This window comes from Hyla sarda, chromosome 7, assembly GCF_029499605.1.
Source record: "Hyla sarda isolate aHylSar1 chromosome 7, aHylSar1.hap1, whole genome shotgun sequence".
NCBI classification, from domain to species: domain Eukaryota; kingdom Metazoa; phylum Chordata; class Amphibia; order Anura; family Hylidae; genus Hyla; species Hyla sarda.
Window position 1 is genome coordinate 203,315,189 of NC_079195.1, and position 22,578 is coordinate 203,337,766.

Here is a 22,578-nt window from a genome sequence, read left to right on the forward strand (position 1 = left end):
CCCTTAGCCTCAGACTTTACACATATGGATTCAGATGCTGTCCGTATGGGTCACTGGTGTTATAGATGGCATTGAAGCTCTGTAATGGGGTATAGGCTTCATCTGTAATCTCAAAGTCCACATTTGTCATCACTGGCGTGGTATTCTTGTCAGTCGTCTCACACTTCTTCTTTAGGCAAAACACAACAAAGCAAGATTATTGGAATTATGAGTATGATTATTTTACCGGTCCTATACTGGCTGAGATATACGTGCAACAAATCTCCCAAACAAAGAGATAAGTGTTTTTGTGCTTCCAGATATGAGGCTTCTCCTTCAAGTTATAACCCTCTCTCCTTTTTTATTTTAGGCCAAACTTCAAGATATCAAACCTACTGAGAACCACATAAATGACCAGTTTCACATCAGCTGGCGCCACCACTTGGATCTGCCCATGGTCAACGGCACAGGGGATCATTCCAGCCTGAGTAATAGCAGCAGCGAGCCGGCAAATCTTCATGAAACTGTAGAATATGAAAGCTCAGCCCAGCCAGAAAGTCAGAGCCAGAGCTCTCCGGTTCGTATAAGATTGAACTATGGGAATAGTAAAGATACCCTGTGTAATGCTTCATCCTGCTTGTACTCTAGGGTTAAATCTCCACTATCTGTATTCACATTATAGGTAAGGAGCAGTCCAGAAATCACCCATACCTCAGGGAGCGAAGAGGAAGAAAAAGAAGAGACACCTGATGTGCCAGCCCCAGCCGACAAGGTATATGGCGGTATATGACCTGGGCTTTGCCTAATTTTTTAGAGCATTCATTAGCTTATTATGTTACTATAGAGCAGCAGCCCTCCAGCTGTTGTAAAACTACAACTCCTATTATATCATGATAGGTGCAGGTGCTCAGGTCATGCTGGATGTTGTAGTTTTGTACATTCTGGTTGGAGACTTCTGGTACAGGGTGATTGTCATAAGACACTGTGGGAATTTAAAGCGTTACTGTAATTTAATACAACTTTTAAATGACCGTAACACTTTAAAACTCTTACTTTTGGCTTTAAAGCATTACTGTCATTAGTAAGAAAAAAAATGCTTAAATCAGTGTACTAATGTGTCCTAAGACCTTTATGAATAATATACATGTGTTAATATGTAAAATACCTTTCTCTATCAGCTCCATTGGGGGACACAGAGACCGTGGGGTGTATGCTGCTGTCTCTAGGAGATGTGACACTATGGCAACAAAAACAGTTGGCTCCTCCCAGCAGGATATACCCGCCTTCAGGCTCTGAGCCAATCAGTTTAAGCTTAGTGTCTGAAGGAGGTGGACGGCTCTGGTTTGCTCCAGACCAGGTCTTCTGTTTTTTTGTTTTCCTAGTTAGGGACGTGTTAGTTTTTTATTCCTTTTCTTTTCTGTTTTCAGGTGGGGACTCAGGGACTGCGGTTCCCCGTTTCCCCATTGCGAGTGAGGGGGCACAGACATTGCGTATATGCGCTGTTAACCCACCCCTCGCCAACGGTCAGCGCTTGGGTGGTACCTCATGGGTCTGGGTCCCCCTATTTACCTGCTCGCCTCGCTTGCGCATAGCAGCCAGGCGTGATGCAGGTAACTAAAGCTGACTGAAGACTTCACTGAAGACTCCTTTAGGTAAGTTCTTCTGACTGAGGTAAGTACTTTCCCCCCTTTTTTCTCCATAGGTACAAACTCGCAACCTCTGGAGACCCCCTGTTTTGTCCCACCTACACTTTATGAGCTAGCCTATGCAAGGGCTGTACTTTATTCTGGGGGAGCAGTGGCTCCTGAGGGGGCATTTTTTATGGGGCACTATATGTGTGTGCGTGTTTGCTGGTTTACTTTCGTTTTGTCGGCAGAGCCTTATATGCGGCTAATAGCCGCGGCGCTGCCGTGAGCCGGGCGCTTCAGCGCCGGATTACTTTCTCTTTCACCGGCAGTCTCTGCCGGCGCTTTGTCCGCCTGCTCTCTTCCCCCAGGCGCATAAATGGCCGTCAGGTGCGCTCGGGACAAGGAGCGGGCGCCATGACAGTTCTTTAAGGCCGTCTATAGCTCCGCCCACAGGGCGATTTTCAGTTAGAAGGGGTCAGTTAGTGAGTGCCTTGCTTCAGGCACGCCCCTCTCTTCCTATTGGCTGGACTGTTCACTCTCTTTCTAGCTGCTCAGAGCGAGTTCTCCTCACTGCAGCTGACAGGGGACACAGGCTAGGGTGAGAAAGTTCCCATCTCCCTTCTTTTTTTTTTTTTTTTTTTTTTTTTTTTCTTTCTACATTATTTCCGTATCCAGAGCTGTTCCTTCCTCTAAACAGAAACCTGGAACTTCCGTGACTTACTATCTCTGTAAGCACTGTAATACCAAGATGTCCTACTCTGCTGAGCCCACTTACCCTGCCTGCTCCACTGCTCCCCCAGACCCCCTGGTACCCCCTGATGTCCCTTAGGTCCCGGTGGGTTCAGCCGCTCCACCAGCCTGGGTTTCTTCCCTGTCCCAGTATATGGCTGACTTGACCAAAGTCTCCTGTTCGGTGGCTGAAGCCTCCCGGAAAGTGGTGTCCGCCTTGAAGGGGTCTTCCCTGCGCAGAACCTCTGAGAGGGCCCGCTCCTGGTCTCCACATACTTCACGCTCTCACAAGCGTCCTAGGGGTGCCTCATCTGACTCTTCCATTGAGTCTTCAGATAGACGTGAGCGTTTCCCTCGTCAGTCCTCCGCCCTACCCAGTCTCTAACCTTCCTGGGACTTCAATTCGACTCGGCCTCTGCCTGGATTTGTCTTCCGCCGGACAAACGTCTGGCGCTCCGGTCGGGGGTCCGCTCCCTTCGGTCCCGGGTATCAGTCTCCATCCGCACTTGTATGGAAGTCCTGGGTCGGATGGTGGCAACTATGGAGGCCGTACCCTTTGGCCAGTTTCATTATCGCCCCCTTCAACTGGCGATTCTTTCCCGATGGAACAGGTCTCCTCTGTCCCTCGATCGTCAGATTGTTCTCCCTCGCAGGGTCAGTCAGTCTCTGCTCTGGTGGCTCCACTCCCCCCTTCTTCTCCAAGGGCGGTCGTTTCTTCCCCTTCACTGGCAGGTTGTTTCAGCGGATGCCAGCCTGTCGGGCTGGGGCGGCGTGTTCAGGGATTGGACGGTTCACGGACTCTGGTCTCCCCAGGAGACCCTTCTTCCGATAAACATTAGAATTACGTGCGATTCTTCTTTGTCTTCTTCATTGGGAGTCCCGTCTTCAGTCCCGTCCTGTCCGCGTTCAGTCGGACAACGCCACGGCCGTGGCTACATAAATCGACAGGGCGGCACTCGCAGCTCGACAGCCATGGCCGAGGTGACCAAGATTCTCACCTGGGCGGAGAGCAAGGTTCCGGCCATTTCGGCGATTCACATTCTGGGGGTGCTCAACTGGGAAGCGGACTTCCTCAGTCGGTCCTCACCCGACCCCGGCGAGTGGTCTCTACATCCAGAGGTCTTCGCACAACTCTGCGACCTCTGGGGCATTCCGGACGTGGACCTCTTCGCGTCCCAGCACAATCGGAAGATCCTTCCTTTTGTGTCCAAGTTCTGGGACCCTCAGGCTCTGGCCGTGGATGCCCTAGTGATTCCTTGGGCGGGGTTTGCCCTACCCTATCTGTTCCCTCCTCTTCCGCTCCTTCCCAGGGTGCTGAGGAAGCTCAAGGCAGAGGACGTCCCCGCCATTCTGGTAGCTCCAGATTGGACCTGAAGGTCGTGGTACGCCGACGTAGTCAGGCTCCTGGACGACACTCCACTGCGCCTTCCGCTCCGTCCGGACCTGCTCTCTCAGGGTCCTCTTTGCCACCCCAATTTACAGTCGCTGCATTTGACGGCGTGACTGTTGAGACCACGGTTTTGAGGGCCCGCGGGTTCTCTTCCCAAGTCATTCACACCATGCTCAAGGCTCGTAAGCCCTCCTCTGCAAGAATTTACCACCGTACTTGACGGTCTTATTTTTGTTGGTGTGAAGCTCAAGACTTCTCCCCGGTAACCTTCCCTTGGGACTTGAATTTGGTTCTGAGTGCCCTCCAGGGTGCACCCTTTGAGCCCCTTAGAGAGGTGTCTCTCCGCCTCCTTTCTTGGAAAGTGGCGTTTCTTGTTGCTATCATCTCCATCCGGAGGGTGTCTGAATTGGCAGCTCTCTCCTGCCGTTCTCCGTTTCTGGTGATCCACCAAGGCAAGGTTGTTTTTCCGGCCAGATCCCTCCTTTTTGCCTAAGGTGGTTTCCGCCTTTCATCTCAATGTGGACATTGTCCTCCCGTCTTTTTGTCCTGCTCCTCATCCTAAGGAGCGCTTACTACACAAGCTGGATGTAGTTCGGGCTGTTCGGTCTTATCTCTCCATCACTTCTTCGTCAGTGTGATTCCTTTTTCGTCCTTACGGAAGGCCGTCGCAAGGGACAACCTGCTTCCAAGGCCACCATTTCTCGGTGGATTCGGTCTGCCATTTCGGAGGCCTATCGCTGTAAGGGGAAGATTCCTCCTTTCTGGGTTGTGGCTCATTCTACCCGTTATTTTGGGGGCATCCTGGGCTCTCTAGAATAGAGCCTCGGCCTCGCAGATTTGCAAGGCGGCTACCTGGTCGTCTTTGCACACTTTCTCGAGGTTCTACCGAGTCCATACCTTCGCATCGGCTGATGCTAGTCTGGGCCGTAAAGTGTTGCAGGCGGCAGTGGAACGGCCGTCTGCCTGACTGCTTATCTGCCCTCCCAAGGGACGGTTTTGGTACATCCCACGGTCTGTGTCCCCCAATGGAGCCGATAGAGAAAAGGAGATTTTTTAATACTTACCGTAAAATCTCTTTCTCGAAGGATCCATTGGGGGACACAGCTCCCACCCTTTTGGGATTTTCCTTGGTTCTCTGTCCGAGGGTGTGTTCAGTTATGTTTTTTCTTCTAGTTCTCGGACAGTTTTGGGTTTTTCTTGACCTGTTAGTCTCCTCCTATTGCTCTGGAACTTAAACTGATTGGCTCAGAGCCTGAAGGCGGGTATATCCTGCTGGGAGGGGCCAAATGTTTTTGTTGCCATAGTGTCACATCTCCTAGAGACAGCAGCATACACCCCACCGTCTGTGTCCCCCAATGGATCCTTTGAAAAAGAGATTTTACAGTAAGTATTAAAAAATCTCCTTTTTGATCTACGTATAACTGTAATGAGTCTTTCAGCTGGGGAGTGGGTTCCCCTGGAGTATGATGAGCTCCTCCCCCCTCCCTCGCCATGAGGTCTGCACAAACATTTTTACATTTGCAAAGCTTTCTACCTAAATACATGCTCTATATAACACTAATGCAGCCATGTAAAACTATATGGTGCAAGGACACAATAAAAACCTGCATTTTGTGCCAAAAAATTAAGATTTTTACTTATTTACAGCTTTGTAACCAAAATGCATCCTTTTTATAACCCTAAATGGTTCCCATGTGGAACCTATATGGTGCAAATACACAAGAAAGTTCTTAAGTTCATAAAATGACCAATGAGAAACCATTTTGCATATAAATAATAGTTTAGCACCTTGTATTGCTTGTTCCTGTGCAGACTGCAAGCTGTCTGCATATTGTCTGTGCTCTGAGGCAGAGAATGGAGATAACCACACCTCCCTCCCCTCAGATATTTAGTTCCTTTTTTTTTTTTTTTCTGGATTCTTAGGGTTCGATTAAAAAGACAGAGACCCCTAGTGGCCATTTTTTTTAAACCCTTTTTTCACATCTTTAGCAATCAAGTTTTGTAATGAAGTATATTAGGAAAATACTTAGTTTTTAAGAGAGTATTAAATGGAAAAAAAGTTGTTTCTGTTCAGCAGTAAAGTATTTTTCTTCCAACATCTGTCAGAGCATTTGGTGTTCTCAAAACGTGTAGGGAGAAAGAACCTAGATTATGCTTATATGTTATCTTTGTTTTAGGAGATTATGTTCCAAGTAGATCCCTTTGAAGTGCAGCAAAGCGCACCTGCCGCACAGTCTGTCCCAGGAACAGGGCTGGACTTCTTCCAGAGTGACCCTTTTGTTGGAAGTAAGTTGTTTTCTTTTCTCTCTTTCCCTCAATCTGGAGCTCATATTCGATGTGTTATATAGTTACATAGTTAGTACGGTCGAAAAAAGACATATGTCCATCAAGTTCAACCAGGGAATTAAGGGGTAGGGGTGTGGCGCGATATTGGGGAAGGGATGGGATTTTATATTTCTTCATAAGCATTAATGTTATTTTGTTCCATGAATGTATCTAATCCTGTTTTAAAGCTGTTAATTGTTCCTGCTGTGACCAGTTCCTGAGGTAGACCGTTCCATAAATTCACAGTCCTCACGGTAAAGAAGGCGTGTCGCCCCTTGAGACTAAACTTTTTCTTCTCCAGATGGAGGGAGTGCCCCCTCTTCCTTTGGGGGGGTTTAACCTGGAACAGTTTTTCTCCATATTTTTTGTATGGGCCATTAATATACTTATATACGTTTATCATATCCCCCCTTAAACGTCTCTTCTCAAGACTAAACAATTGTAACTCCTTTAATCGCTCCTCATAGCTAAGATGTTCCATGCCCCATATTAGTTTAGTCGCGCGTCTCTGCACCCTTTCCAACTCCGCAGTGTCCCTTTTATGGACAGGTGCCCAAAACTGAACAGCATATTCCAGGTGAGGCCGTACCAATGCTTTATAAAGGGGGAGTATTATGTCCCTGTCCCTTGAGTCCATGCCTCTTTTGATACATGACAATATCCTGCCGGCTTTGGAAGCAGCAGCCTGACATTGCATGCTATTCATTAAATATGATGAGTCATTAAAGGGGTACTCCGGTGGAAAACTTTTTTTTTTTTTTAAATCAACTGGTGCCAGAAAGTTAAACAGATTTGTAAATTACTTCTATTAAAAATAAGAATCCTTCCAGTACTTATTAGCTGCTGAATACTACAGAGGAAATGATTTTCTTTTTGGAACACAGAGCTCTCTGCTGACATCACAAGCACATTGCTCTCTGCTGACATCTCTGCCCATTTTAGGTACTGTCCAGAGCAGCATATGTTTGCTATGGGGATTTTCTCCTACTCTTGACAGTTCTTAAAATGGACAGAGATGTCAGCAGAGAGCACTGTGCTCGTGATGTCAGCAGAGAGCTCTGTGTTCCAAAAAGAATCTGTAGATTTAATCCGTACTATTTTTGTTCTGATGAGCTCTTTTGATCACTTTTTATACATTTTTTTTCTGGTATATGAAGTGATCAAAAATCAACAATTCTGGACTTTTTCTTTTATTGTTTTTCTTTTATGCCGTTCACCTGGTGGTTTCCACCCCTAGACATCTTATCCCCTGTCCAAAGGATAGGGGATAAGGCTGGGTTCACACCATGTTTTTCAAGTACGTTTCCCGTATATGCTTTCATTATTGAAAACGTATGGAACCGTATTGAAAACTGTATATATAGACAAATAAATGAAAACCAGATGCATCCGGTTGCGTACGGTTTGCTTGCAATATGGTTTTTTTCCCCATACTCATAACTGTGGTTGACCGCGGTTTTGTCTCCGGTTTAAAAACCGTACTGCAACCGCATAAGTTTTTTTTTTTTTTTACATGGACGTCAATGGGAAACACGTGTATACGGTTTTTACTTTGCACATGCACATTTGCATCCTAAAGTCCAGACCCAACACCACTCCCATTAAAAATGGACAACATTTTCAAAACGTTTTTTAAATTTTTTTTTTAAACGGAACCGTATACACTTTTAAAAACGCATACGGTTTACTTTTTCCCATACGGTTCCATCCGTTTTTTTGCCATACGGTTTTCTTTAGAGAAACTGTTTGAAAACAGTATGGCAAAAATGTGATGTTAACCCAGCCTAAGAGGTCTGATCACAGGGGTCCCACCCCGCTGCACCCGGCGTTCGTTTAGAGGCTAATGATGTCACGGCCGCGCCCCGCTTGTGACATCACGGCCATGCTCCCTCAGTGCAATTCAATGGTAGGGTGTGTGACTGCCGTCACGCCCCCTCCCATAGACTTACATTGAGGGGGCGTGGCTGTGATGTAACGAGCCTCTCCCCCACATCACCAGTTATCCGGCACAGAGCAAAGTTTGCTCTGTGCACTGATGTTTGGGGTGCCACAGCCGAGATGGCAGGGGTTGTCAGCAGCAGGAGCCCCCCGATCAGACATCTTACCCCCTATCCTTTGTATAGGGGATAAGATATCTAGGGGCGGAGTACCGCTTTAATGTTATGATTTACTAGATCCAACATTTCCACACACGGCTATAGGGGCCTCCGGCCATAATGTCAGCTGATCGGGACCCCGCATTCACACTGCGGTGGTCCTGAACAGCTTCACTAAAGGAGCAGTATTTTACTGGCTTTAGGTCCTGGGATCGAATTTGATTGTGGGATCAAATAGTTAATAGCCTCAAAAGCAATGATCGCCACTATAGGCTGGTAAAGGATCATATGGGAATCCCTCTCCAAAGCCAGTCCCTGAGCATTCCTAGCAAGTGACTTCATTGAAGAGGAGAATTGCTACTTAAAGGGGTTATCACCTATTTACAGGGTAGGAGATCTGATTGGTGGGAATTTCACATATCACAAGAATGAAGGTCCCTTGTCCTTCAGCTGAATGAAGTTCATACTTTTCATGTTCAGAATTTGCTAAATTGATTTTCTATAGGACTTCTGACAGTGGCCAAGTATAGCTTTCAGCTGTCTTTGGAAGTCGCATAGAGAGAGAATAAAGTGGAGGCTACTCTGTAGACAAGGGAACTCTGCTCTCTGGTCCCATCAGTCAGACCCCCTCTGATCAGTTAGTTACCATTTATCCTTTAGATAGATGATAAACCTTTTAAATTTAAATCCTATATTCCCCCAAAACACCCCCACCCCTCCCCCTCATGCACACATCTGACTTTTTTTCTCGAATGAATCAACAGCTACAAACAACTATCTTCCATTTTTGAAATGAAACAGTAAATGAATCTATTAAGTGTTCTTCCTCAATAACGCTCTCAATGATCTCTATCTTTCCCTGCAGATGATCCCTTTAAGGATGATCCATTTGGTAAAACAGGTAAGTTGTGAATGTATTGTGAAATATAGTAGAGATCAATCCCAGTTGCTCTTGATAAGGACATCTCTGGTACAGTAAATAAAATGCATCTTGTGAGTTTAGTGGGAATAATACATTGATATTCAATTCAAAATTTGATTCTGATCAATCCACAGACATTTACATGCATGTGAATAGGAGATTTTTACAAAAGTTCACAAAAGAATTAAAATGTGAAATGTTTTTGGCTTCTTAGGAAGTATTCTATTTACCCCTGAGCTGTTACTTGTCTTGTTCGGATTTGTATGTATTTCTAATTGCGTCACACACACACACATATATATATATATTATATATATATAAATCATATACACATACATACAGTCATGGCCGTAAATGTTGGCAACCCTGACATTTTTCAAGAAAATTAAGTTTTTCCAGCAGAAAAGGATTGCAGTAACACATGTTTATTCCCTTTGTGTGTATTGGAACTAAACCAAAAAAGGGAGGAAAAAAAGCAAATTGGACATAATGTCACCAAACTCCAAAAATGGGCTGGACAAAATTATTGGCACCCTTTCAAAATTGTGGAAAAATAAGATTGTTTCAAGCATGTGATGCTCCTTTAAAACCACCTGGGGCAAGTAATAGGTGTAGGAAATCACACCTGAAAGCTGATAAAAAGGAGAGACGTTCACTTAGTCTAGAGGAGAAGAGAACTGTCTGAGGACTTGAGAACCAACGTTTTGGAAAAATATCAACAATCTCAAGGTTACAAGTCCATCTCCAGAGATCTAGATTTTCCTTTGTTCACAGTGCGTAACATTATCAAGAAGTTTGCAACCCGGGGGGGGCGTGGTCTGGCTGCCGAGCTGCATGCACGCTTGAGCTGAGAGCTCCTGCTCCCGTCCTGCTGTAAGCGACTATCCAAAGCTTCCAGCCACTCAATTTTGCGCTCAGCCCTGAACACTGATCTACCCTACCATGCCCGGACGGAGGAGGAAACCTGCCGGCCACGCCAGACTGGCGAAATTCTACTTTAGAGACGGCGCGGACTCTTCACAAGATGGCGCCGAGGGAGAAAGAGGTAGTGAAGAAGATTCTGCACGGGCGCCGCGCGCTTCATCCCGCCGCTTGTCTCCGCAGACCCGATTACGGCGCTCCTCATCTGACCCGGCGCTGTGCCCGCGAAGCCCTGCAAGTGTCAGTCCTTCTAAACTCCGTGGACCTCGTCTGCTCCCAGGCCCTTCTGACCCCTGCATAGCGGTGAGTGACCGCCGCCAGGTTAGTGGCGCCGCCACGGGACTCTGTGCCCCTGCTTCTCCCTCCATCAGCCCTTTCAAGCAACGTCCGAGATTAGATGATGCACTCACTGAAACTCTCCACAGTCCTACTCCCCTGGATGCTGAACTGCCTATTACAGGGGGAGATGTTCTTATGGCCATGCCAGTGGCTAATGTGACTCTCACTGACACAGCAATGAAGGAGATGATGCTGGTGCAGCGCAGATCCCTTCTTACAGACTTCCAATCCCTTCTTCACCCCCTCCAGAAAGAGATAGGTGAATTGGGCTCCAGAGTGGACCATTTGGAACATAAATTTGAGGACTTTGCTGGGTCCCATAATGACCTGATTGACGCCCATACTACCTTGGAGGAAGATGTCTCCATGATCAAAGCAAAATAAGCTGATCTGGAGGACAGAGGCAGAAGAAATAACGTGAAGTTGCGGGGTATCCCGGAATCTGTGCCTCCCAAAGAGATTCCACAATATGTGCAGGCCCTCCTTAAAGCTGCATTACCTGAATTGCCTGCCTCTGACTTGGAAATTGACAGGGCACACCGAGTTCCTAGACCCAAACATCTGGCGGACACGGCGCCGAGAGACGTGCTTGCCCGCATACACTTCTTTCGAGTGAAGGAACTTCTTATGTCATGCTCACGAAAAAATGGGGGCCTGCCGGCTCCGTTTCATAAGGTCCTTTTATTTGCGGACTTGTCCGCTACCACCCTTCAGCTGAGAAGAGCCCTGTCCCCTATCACCTCAGCACTTCGCCAAGCTGACATGCCATATCGCTGGGGATTCCCTGTCCGCTTGTTGGTGCGTCAAGGAGAAGACATGCATGTAATCAAAACGGTGGAAGAGGGCACACTTCTTCTTAAAAGATGGAACATTTCTATCCCTAAACCCTCCACCACATCTCCAATGAAAACCCGGAGCGATTGGTCTACACACCGCTGATGGCTGGATGAAGAACAGTGATCTACCTGATACGGGATGCCTTTTGATGCTGTGTGACTATGTTGTCTGCGGCGAGAGGCTGCAGATGGGACTCTGACCCCCCACCGATGGATGGTTTTCCATCTAGTGTTCTTATACTGTGTATCCTTTACATTGCGTTTAGTTCTGGTTTTTTGTTGTTTAACTTTTGCATCCATGCTAGCCATCCTTGTTTTCCTGTGCTGCACCCAACCTGTGTCGTTGAGATGGGAGAGCCCTCGCTGGGAGGCGATCCCTCTCCATGCTGCCAGACCTTCAATTTTATTCATGCTATCTTTTTTTTATTACTGTATAATGGTCCTTAAAATTATTAGTATGAATGCCAATGGTCTCAATAGCCCGATGAGACGCTCCCATATGTGGAGACAAGCTATTGCTCTAGGAGGGGATATTCTTTGCATTCAGGAGACCCATTTGCTTCCTAGAGATGCTCCCAGACTGTCCCACAGACTGTATCCCCTTGTTTTCCACTCCCACTACCATACCAAGACGAGAGGAGTAGCGATAGCAGTTAGAGATACAGTGGCCTTCTCCATTACCACACAAATTGATGACCCATCGGGTAGATTTGTTGTGTTAGTGTGCACCCTTAACAATGTTCCCTATACGTTAGTATCTCTGTATGCACCCAATACTTTCCAACTACGCTTCCTGCGCTCCCTCATGCGTAAAATTAACTCTGTGAGAGAGGGTAAGTTGATCCTTTGTGGAGACTTCAACATCACAGTAGACCCTCATATTGACACTACATCTTCCCTCTCCAGACATCCCCCATCACTGGCTGATCTCCTTTGGAGAGAAGATCTCTATGATATTTGGCGTGCACATCACGCACTGGAACGCGATTATACGTTCCACTCTGGGGTTCACAATGTGTACTCCAGAATTGACATGTTTATCACTGACAGAGAAGTACTTCCCCTAGCTATCTCTTCCTCGGTTGAGGCTATCCAATGGTCCGACCATGCTGCTATCACCCTTACGCTAGCTGAACACTTGATATCTCCCCCTACCTTCCTGTGGCGCAGCAATCCCTTTCTCCTCTCCCACCCCCCCTCCCGGTCCCAAATTGAGAAAGACCTTTCCGAATACCTCACACTAAACGAATCCTCCCCGGTACCCCCAAGTATAGTGTGGAACGCACATAAGGCATTCATCAGAGGGTCATTCATTAAACAGGGGGCGTTATTGAAGCGTCAGAGAAGTGACCAGTTAACAGCGACTCTCCTTGCTCTGCGTCAAGTGGAGAGGGAAAACATGAATAACCCTTCTCCCCACCTAGCGACACAACTGCAATCCCTTAGACAGGATCTGAGAACCCTCCTCTTAGTTTCCTACGAGAAGTCACTTCGTAAAACTAAAGCAACCCACTATTCACAGAGCAATAAGGCAGGGAAATTGTTGGCTGCACGCCTTAAAGCGCAACACACTAGATCCAGGATCCCCTACATCCTCCATCCACACACGGGTGCTAAACTGTATACTCCCTCTGACATTGCACTCAGCTTTAGAGATTTCTACGCTGATTTGTACAATCTACGGGATTCTATCCCAACCCCCTCTAATATTGTAGACCTGACTGACACATTTCTGTCCTCCCTACATCTCCCTTCCTTGACCCCTTCACAACTTCTCACCCTCAATGCCCCTATTACTCCTCCAGAAATATCTTTAGTGATCAAAAAACTCCCCAGAGGTAAAGCCCCCGGACCAGATGGGTTTGCTAGCCATTATTATAAGCAATTTAATGAGGTTCTTACCCCCCATCTCTGCAGATTTTTCCAGGAGGTGCTGGACTCTGGTGCATTTCCTGGTGAAAACATGCAAGCACTTATAGTCACCATCCCTAAACCGGGCAAACCCCCTACTTGCCCACAAAATTTTCGCCCAATCTCCCTACTTAATCTGGATATAAAAATATTTGCTAAAATTATCGCCAATCGCATAGCCGTCCTGTTGCCTTGTTTGATCGCTCCTGACCAAGTTGGTTTTGTACCTAATAGACAGCCCTATTATAATACCAGACGAGTGTTGGGGGTTCTACACCATGCTGTGGCCCGGAACCTCCCTGTTCTGGCCCTCGCTCTTGACGCCGAGAAGGCGTTCGATCGCCTCCGGTGGTCGTTCGCCTTCTCGGTTTTGGGGAGAATGGGATTTAGCGGTTCTATTCTCACTGCGATTTCAGCCCTCTACAATAATCCCTCCGCCAAGACGTATGTCAATGGGGCCCTTTCCCCTAGTTTTGCTCTCACGAATGGCACGAGACAAGGCTGCCCCCTGTCCCCCCTTATATTCATTTTGGCATTGGAACCTTTAGCTCAAGCTATTCGGGAAAACCCCCACATCACTGGAGTGGAGATAGGAGGGAGGCCCCACACTATATCCCTTTATGCGGATGATGTACTCCTCACGCTCACCAACCCAGACCGTTCCCTACCGACAGTAATGTCCACGCTTGAACACTTCGGCATGCTCTCATATTACCACCTAAACTCCTCCAAGACCCAAGCCCTTCCGGTCAATATCCCTCCTGCAATACTCTCCACGCTGAAATCCACTTACACATTTGACTGGCAATCCAGAGGGATTCAATACTTAGGCATCACCCTAACCTGCTCTCCCACTGACCTTTATAAATTGAACTACCTGCCTCTTCTGTCCAATACGCACACGGAACTGACTAGATTGGCCAAACACGACATCTCCTGGACAGGACGGATAGCTACCTTCAAAATGCTACTCCTACCCAAATTTTTGTATATCTTCCGCACCTTGCCGTTGCGTGTACCAGATGACTATTTTCGCCGAGCCCACTCTATGCTTACGAGCTTTGTTTGGGCCCATGGGAAACCACGGATAGCCCGCAACATCATAACTAGGGATAGAAGGGTGGGAGGTTTAGCCTTACCTGACTTGAAATCATACTATTTATCTACAATGGTGTCCTCCCTATCGGGATGGTTTACGCTGACTGACTCTACCCCCTGGTTTCAGGTGGAGAAATTGATGTCCCACCCGTTTTCTCTACCTGACCTACTCCTGACACCGTTCTGGAACATACCTGCCCCCATACACCTGGGTCCTGTAGTTTCCGCTTCCTTAGGAGCCTGGTCACTATTTCACCGCACTGCAAGCTCACATGTCTCCCACTTGAAACAAGCATTGCCCTTCACCCTTTTACAAGCTATGCTGCCCGACACGGACCTTAGGCTTTGGGCGAATAGGGGGGTATCTACAGTGGGGGATCTGATGGACTCCAATAACTTCCAGACCTTTTCCTATTTAAGCTGCACCTACGACCTTCCCCCTTCTGATTTTTTTAAATTCCTACAAATTAGACACCTGGTTATCTCTGACACACTCGTCCCTCTATAGAGACCCGATCACCTATTTGCATGTCTCTAGAGGTAAGAAAGGCTTGAAACCCCTCTACAACATTCTCCAACAGACTGCACAGTTTCGCAAATTTCATATACTAAGGAGCTGGGAGAGGGACTTGGGATGCAACTTCACGGAGGAGGAGTGGATGTCGGCATTAGACATGACCAGGAAACATCTTAAATGCACTAACCACATTGAAGCTATAACAAAAACAACGCTTAGATGGTACTACACGCCCGATAGGCTAGCCCGTATATACCCCCTGACCTCTAGCGACTGTTGGAGGGGATGCGGTGACAAAGGCACATTGTTCCACATACTATGGTCGTGCCCAATGATTCAAAGTTACTGGTTAGCTTGTAGGGACCTTTTCCTTGAGGTCCTCCCTGACTATGTTAACTGGTCTCCTCAACAGGTGCTCCTTCTACTGGGTATTGCTATGCTTCCACCCAGAATCAGGGGTCTCCTTTGCATTATGTGTGCCATAGCTAAGACTGTATTAGTACGAGATTGGAAGTCCACGAAAATCCCTACAATATCAGATGTTATAGCCACCATCAATCTCACATGCTCCTATGAAAAAATAATCTCACTCTGTAATTCCTCCTACCAGCAGTTTGAAACCAAATGGTCCTTTTGGATATCTTCCCGATATTTCCACGCTCCTTGACCCTTCTCCCCTAACGAACCTTCCCCCTCCTTTCCTCTAACCTTTCCCCCTCTACCTCCCGCCCCTACCCTTCCGCCCCCCCCCTACTACCGTCCCGATCCAGTTTCTACCCCCTCTCCCGGACCTCTCTATTACCCTCCCTGTTTCCTGTCGAATTCTACAACACCGACCTAGACCCATTGGCACTCAACTTCCATTAGCGCCCTACTGGGTACAATATGCCTTGCGTATTATTTGCCTTTTCGCAGGTTGTGGACTTTGCACTTTCTATGGCTATATCTTATCACAGGATGGACACTAGAGATGTTACTGCATCATGCTGTTTACTCATTTATGTTTTTTCTATTTTTCTTTGTTTTGATCCTCACCGGGTGTTCCCGGCTGTCTGTGCATTATGAAACCCAATAAAAATTATTCTTGAAAAAAAAAAAAAGAAGTTTGCAACCCACTGCACTGTAGCTACTCTCCCTGGGCGTGGACGGAAGAGAAATGAAATTGATGAAAGGTGTCAATGCAGGACAGTCCAGATGGTTGATAAGCAGCCCCAAACAAGTTCCAAAGATATTCAAGCTGTCCTGCAGGCTCAGGGAGCATCAGTGTCAGTGCGAAATATCCGTCAGCATTTAAATGAAATGCTATGGCAGGAGACCCAGGAGAACCCCACTTCTGACACAGAGACATAAAAAAGAAGACTAAATCTTGCCAAAATGAACTTGAGTAAGCCAAAATCCTTCTGGGAAAACATCTTGTGGACAGATGAGACCAAGATAGAGCTTTTTGGTAAAGCACATCATTCTACTGTTTACCGAAAATGGAATGAGGCCTACAAAGAACAGAACACAGTACCTATAGTGAAATATGGTGGAGGTCAATGATGTTTTTGTGGTTGTTTTGCTGCCTCTGGCACTGGGTGCCTTGAATGTGTACAAGGCACCATGAAATCTGAGGATTACCAATGGATTTTGGGTTGCACTTTACAGTCCAGTGTCAGAAAGCTGGGTTTGTGTCCGAGATCTTGGGTCTTCCAGCAGAACAATGACCCCAAACATACGTCAAAAAGCCCCCAGAAATGGATGGCAACAAAGTGCTGGAGAGTTCTGAAGTGGCAGCAATGAGTCCAGATCTAAATCCCGTTGATCACCTGTGGAGAGATCTTGAAACTGCTGTTGGGAAAAGGCGCCTTTCAATAAGAGAGACCTGGAGCAGTTTGCAAAGATAGCGTGGTCCAACATTCCGGCTGAGAGGTGTAAGAAGCTTATTCATGGTTATAAGAAGCGACTGATTTCAGTTATTTTTTCCAAAGGGTGTGCAACCAAATATTAAGTTAATGGTGCAAATAATTTTGTCCAGCCCATTTTTGGAGTTTGGTGACATTATGTATGACAATTTTCTTTTTTTTTTTTTTCCCTCCCTTTTTTGGTTTAGTTCCAATACACACAAAGGGAATAAACATGTGTATAGCAAAACCTGTGTTACTGCAATCCTTTTCTGTGAGAAATACTTCATTTTCTAGAAAGATTTCAGGGGTGCCAACATTTACGGCCATGACTGTGTATGTATGTGTATATAATCTTTTAGTCCACGGATGACATCTAGATGACATTTCTTGTCTTTATTTGCAGATCCATTTGGGGGAGATCCCTTTAAAGACTCTGATCCCTTTGCGTCTGATGCTTTCTTCAAGCAGTCTTCAGTCGACCTTTTCTCATCTTCAAAAGCAGATCCATTTTCTTCTTCCAGTGCAGATCCTTTCCCACCTGCAATGGCTGAAACATCAGATCCTTTCTCATCTTCAAAAGCAGAAAAACCAGATCCTTTCATGTCCTCAAAAACGGACCCATTCACTTCCTCCAAAGCTGATCCATTTTCTTCATCTGAGGATCCCTTTACATCTTTCAAAGCAGATCCTTTTTCTGCCCCATTATCAGACAGCGGCTTGGCCTCGGTATGTGGTGATGTTGCATAGCCGTAGCTCAAATATTATAAAATATCTTTTGAGAATCTACTGTATGTTTTCTTTGCTGTCACCTACCCAGACAAACAACCTTAATGGTCTCTTCACACATACAGTATTGTGTGCAGATTTGACGCGCATATTTGATGCGCAGGATTTTTTGGTGCAGATTTTAATGTAAACTGAACACAGCTTGAAATACTGCGCATCAAATCTGCGCAGAATACTGTACTGGTGAATAGACCCTAAAGGGGTTATCCCAAAATAAAAGGTTATCCCCTATTCACGGGATAGGGGATAACTAGCTGATTTGTGGAGGTCACAGCAGTTAGACCTCCACTGATCTCAATAATGGAGGTCAGATGCCCCCTAGTGAGTGTAGTGTCATTGAACATGCTTGGCCACCGCTTCATTTACTCTCTGTGGGACTCGAAAGATAGAATAGTACAGCACTCTGCCAAGTTCGGAAGTCCCATTGAGAATGAATAAACGAGCAGTAATATTCCTCCATGCCTGAGGTCTGACCTCCACAGATCATGAAGTGATGGCTTATCCTTGTGTTTCGCCATCACTGGAAAAAGTCTTTTTATTTAATATGGTTATGTATGTGAACAGCCTTTGTTCTGAGGACACCATCATCTTTGAGATCATTGTAGTTTCTGCCTCATAGGACTTATGTAGCCTCTTGTAAGTGACTTTATATTTATTTTTGTTGCAGAATGAAGCTTTAAAGACCAATGACCCATTTGCTCCTGGTGGTACTGCTGTCCCAGCAACTACTGAAGCTGGTAAGTAGTTTTAGGAGATTAGGCCTCCTTTACATTTGTGGTGCTTCCTTTTTTTTTTTCTCCCTCCGGCACAGCAAAAAAATGCGCCGGAGAGAAAATGAAGCCAGAACTGATCCCATTCATTTGACTGGGACAGTTCACAATCATCCGGGGTCTCAGTTTAGATGCCGGATGATTGGACTCTCCGGACCGGCACAGCGTTCACAAACAATAGATGCCTGATGATGCCCAACTGATGAACTTCTGGCATCAGTTGGTGCATCGGTTGTGGAAATTTTCACACAGTTTCACAGGAGCCGGACGCCGTATATATGTAACTCTAGCCTTATATATCTTCCAGTTCTGATTGTCTGTTACTATTTCCCTGTATTTAGAATACACAAGACCGGCCCCTCATTTTTTGGATAGTCTAATGCAGTGTTTCCCAACCAATGTGCCTCCAGCTGTTGCAAAACTACAACTCCCAGCATGCCTGGACAGCCTTTCATGTCTATGAAAATTCCTATTGGCTGTCAAATTAACAAAAACAATTAGTCTGATTTCTGAAGTAATCCAGCTAGTTTGTAAGGCCTTTTCACACTGCAGACATTCACCCGCTGGAACCCTGCTTGTAGCAGGCACTGTCAAAATCTTTGGTGGTAGGACCACGTGGATACGTGGTTTCTTATAGATGGCAATACAGTCCGGCAGTATTGCACCCAAAGAATGAACATGTTCATTCTTTGAACGGGGGTCCATTCCGCTGACTGAATTCTGCTGTAGAAATTCTGCAGTATGTACAGAGCAGCTGAATCCCTTTGAAAACCATGGAACTCTGCAGCAAGTGGAATCCTGCTGGCTAAATATCTGCTGTGTGGACAGGCCCTGACACCCCTGGTCTACACATTTTTAAGGGTACGGTCACATGTACAGGATCTGTAACTGCTGATTAGAAGCTCAGTCATTTAGTTTACATTGAAATCTGCAGCATAAAATCCCGCGCATCAAATCTGCGTACGTGTAAACGTACCCTAAAGGAGATCTGCAGTGTTAGCCACTTATCCCCTATCTCCTCGATCTCCTGTATGGCTCTGCCCTTCCTTGTATCTCTATGGAAGAGGTGGAAATGCAGTGTTCGTGGATCCCTGCCTCTCCCATAGAGCTGTATAGAGGGGGGTGTCAACGAAATGCGCATTACCCGCGCAGCACCTTGGCAATTCCGGGGCCCTGTATGGGAGATTGCGGGGGTCACAGCAGTTGGACCCCCTGCGATCAGACACTAATTCCCCTGTCCTACAGATAGGGGATTAGTGTCTAACACTGCAGTACTCCTTTAATACAAAAACGTGACTGCTGAGATATGTAAATAAGACCAATGTAACAAATCAAATCTATCACCGTAATTTTTGCATTAAGTTTTATCCCTTTATCTACATGATGGGGAATAACTAGCTGATCGGTATGGGTCTGACTGCTGGGACCCTGATTGATCATGAGACCAGAGGTGAATAGGGTGGCAGAGCACATAAACAGTGGGACTTCCAAATATATCAGAGTGGTAAACTCTGGTATGTTCAAAAGTCCCATAAAGAATAAATGAAGAGATGGTCGACCATACGTGCTGACACTACATTCTCTCAGGGGACAGTTGACCTCTGCTCTTGTGATCGGTAGAAATGCCAATTGCCAGAACCCCACTGATCAGCTAGTTATCTCTTGTCATGTAAATAGGAGATAATTAATAATCTTGGGATAACCCCATTTAGTTTGACTATATACAATACTCTACAAATTATATATTAACAGGCATTGATGACCCTTTTGCTTCAGTCTTTGGTAATGAGTCGTTTGGTGGCGGATTTGCGGACTTCAGTACGCTGTCCAAGGTATTCTGATATAAAGTGTGTTTGTAAGGTGCAAGTTATTTTGAGTTAACATCTGTCGTATGGATTGCGCTAGGTCTTCATTTCTGCAGGCTCCACTTTTTTGCTCTGAATAAAGCGTACTAAAACTTAAAGGGGTACTCCGCCCCTAAGGATAGGGGATAAGATGTCAGATCGCGGGGGTCCCGCTGCTGGGGACCCCTGGGATCTCCGCTGCGGCACCCCGCTATCATTACTGCACAGAGCGAGTTTGCTCTGCATGTAATGACGGGTGATACAGGGGCCGGAGCATCGTTACATCACAGCTCCGCCCTTCGTGACGTCACGGCCCGCGCCCTCAATACAAGTCTATGGGAGGGGGCGTGGTGGTCGTCACGCCCCCTGCCATAGACTTGCATTAAGGGGACGGGCCGTGATGCCACGAGGGGCGGAGCCATGACGTCACGAATCTCCGGCCCCTGTATCGCCCGTCATTACGCACAGAGCGAACTCGCTCTGTGCAGTAATGATAGCGCGGTGCCGCAGCGGGGATCCCCAACAGCGGGACCCCGGCGATCTGACATCTTATTCCCTATCCTTTGGATAGGGGAGAAGATGTCTAGGGGCGGGGTACCCCTTTAAGTTTTAAATAGAAGTAATTTACAAATCTGTTTAACTTTCTGACACCAGTTGATTTAAAAAAAAAAAAGTTTCCACCGGAGTACCCCTAAATCATTTTAAGGGGCTCTTTACTTATTGTGGGCTTAAACTTGCAGGAACCCTTCCGGTCTCTCATGGTTACACCCCAAGTAGGTATATACCTAGGTGTACACAGTGATACTGAAGTGTTGTACTGTTTGTATTCGGGATATTGACCACCAAACTTCTGATAGATCAGTGCGAACATCTTCCTTCCTAAATTTTAATCTTTACCGTTCACTCTTTAAACAATCACATCCTCTTCTTTCCTAATTCATACCTTCACGTTTATTTCGGTCAAGGTTACAGACAAATTAAAGGGGTACTCCGCTGTTAGACATCTTATCCCCTATGCCCCCTCCGATCCCCCCTGCAGCAGCCGGAGCTAAGTTTTCGGCGGTGCAGGGGACGGGGCATTGTGATGTCACAGCCCAGCCCCTTGTGACTTCATGCCCCGCCCCCTCAATACAAGCCCCTTCCATAGACTTTCATTGAGTGGGGTGGACGTGACATCACGAGGGGCGGGCTTTGACGTCACGATGCCCCGTCCCTTGCCCCGTCATCAGCCTCGGAGAAAACTTAGCTCTGGGATGCTGAGGCACCGGGCTGCTGCAGGGGTTACCCTTTGGATAGGGGATAAGATATCGAACAGCGGAGTACCCCTTTAGGCTAAAATACAGATCCCTTGTCTTATATGGGGGAACTGTTTTGTTATAGGAAAAAATTGAATGTTTCCTCATTTTTTTAATTTTTTTTTTTCAGAACAACAGCACAGACTCCTTTGATGGTACGCTGCCCCTAAAAGAAAAAGACACACTAAGCATCGAGAGCACATTGGAAGCAGAGTCTTCTCAAGCAGACACTCCACCTGCCTTACCTCCAAAAACTGGAACACCCACTCGACCATGTCCACCCCCGCCAGGTAGGTGTCCAGACTGTCTACAGTATTGTGTAAACTTGGGACTATAATAAACTGACAAATCAGATTACAGGCTGCATTATACAGCCGGATTCCTGCCCTATATGAGCATCGGTCTTTTACTTCTATAATTCGTCTTCACATATCTTCTATTTTTCGTCGACCGCGCATGCTCTTTTACAGAACAAAGTTGGCCTGCAGATTTCCGCCCATCTGCACGCTATGAGCTGCAGACATGTGCTGACAGATAGTAGTGCAATAACAGGAACGTTACCTTTGCAGGAGTCATTAAATAAGGTTTTATTTAAGGTGGAAGTGTCAAGGGGGCGTGCCTGAGCTGCTAAAGTTGCCCTGCCTTCTTGACTCTTCAGCACAAAAGGAAAAAACTTATTTAATGACTTCTGCACAGGCCCCTGTGAAAACCCTCCAAACAAGTGTTTTCTTATTTGTTGGCTGATCGCTAGACTTTTTACACAGTGGAAATAAGGGCATATTTGGCTGTAATAGGGCACTTAATGTAAAAACATCCTACGTGCAGTCACATTTTGCTTAGGCTGTTTACATCACCATTTGTATACACTGCATGTGTAAGAGAAAAGTTTTACTTTTATTTATTTATATATAAATATAAATATATATATATATATATATATATATATATATATATATGCACAGTGATCCCTCAACTTAAAATGGCCTCAACATACAATAGTTTCAACATACAGTGGTCTTTTCTGGACCATTGTAACTTGAAACCAAACTCAACATACAATGTACAGACAGTCCAGATCTGTGAAATGTGTCAATGGCTGGAAGAACTGACCAATCAGAATGGACATTCACTGGTAAAACCTCTGTATTACTGAAGCGTATGCACTGAATTCCTGTCTGGTAGCGCCCCCTACAGTACAGGGAGGTATTACATGTTCTGTACTCTTTACCTGTACCAGGGTTAGTTGCTCCTTTGGACACCAGGTGAGGGCGACTCCATGTTACTTTTTTAGGACACTGTGTACTGT

General features: G+C 46.2%; 1 protein-coding gene and 1 long non-coding RNA gene across 5 annotated transcripts in view; one reads left to right on the plus strand and one right to left on the minus strand.

Annotated features, from left to right (window-relative positions):
- LOC130283076 (uncharacterized) overlaps nucleotides 1–1,232 on the minus strand; it is a 24,914-nt gene extending 23,682 nt beyond the window's left edge. The window contains exon 1 of the long non-coding RNA XR_008846601.1: nucleotides 1,145–1,232. This is a non-coding gene — a long non-coding RNA (uncharacterized LOC130283076). The remainder of the gene's footprint in view (nucleotides 1–1,144) is intronic.
- Nucleotides 1–22,578, plus strand: part of EPS15 (epidermal growth factor receptor pathway substrate 15) — a 148,167-nt gene that overhangs the window by 116,263 nt on the left and 9,326 nt on the right. For all 4 annotated transcript variants that reach the window (XM_056532263.1, XM_056532265.1, XM_056532266.1 and 1 more), the window contains 8 exons: nucleotides 350–556; nucleotides 662–751; nucleotides 5,904–6,012; nucleotides 9,013–9,048; nucleotides 16,981–17,303; nucleotides 18,031–18,100; nucleotides 19,886–19,965; nucleotides 21,403–21,562. In XM_056532263.1, coding sequence (XP_056388238.1) covers nucleotides 350–556; nucleotides 662–751; nucleotides 5,904–6,012; nucleotides 9,013–9,048; nucleotides 16,981–17,303; nucleotides 18,031–18,100; nucleotides 19,886–19,965; nucleotides 21,403–21,562 — 1,075 coding nt within the window. The remainder of the gene's footprint in view (nucleotides 1–349; nucleotides 557–661; nucleotides 752–5,903; nucleotides 6,013–9,012; nucleotides 9,049–16,980; nucleotides 17,304–18,030; nucleotides 18,101–19,885; nucleotides 19,966–21,402; nucleotides 21,563–22,578) is intronic.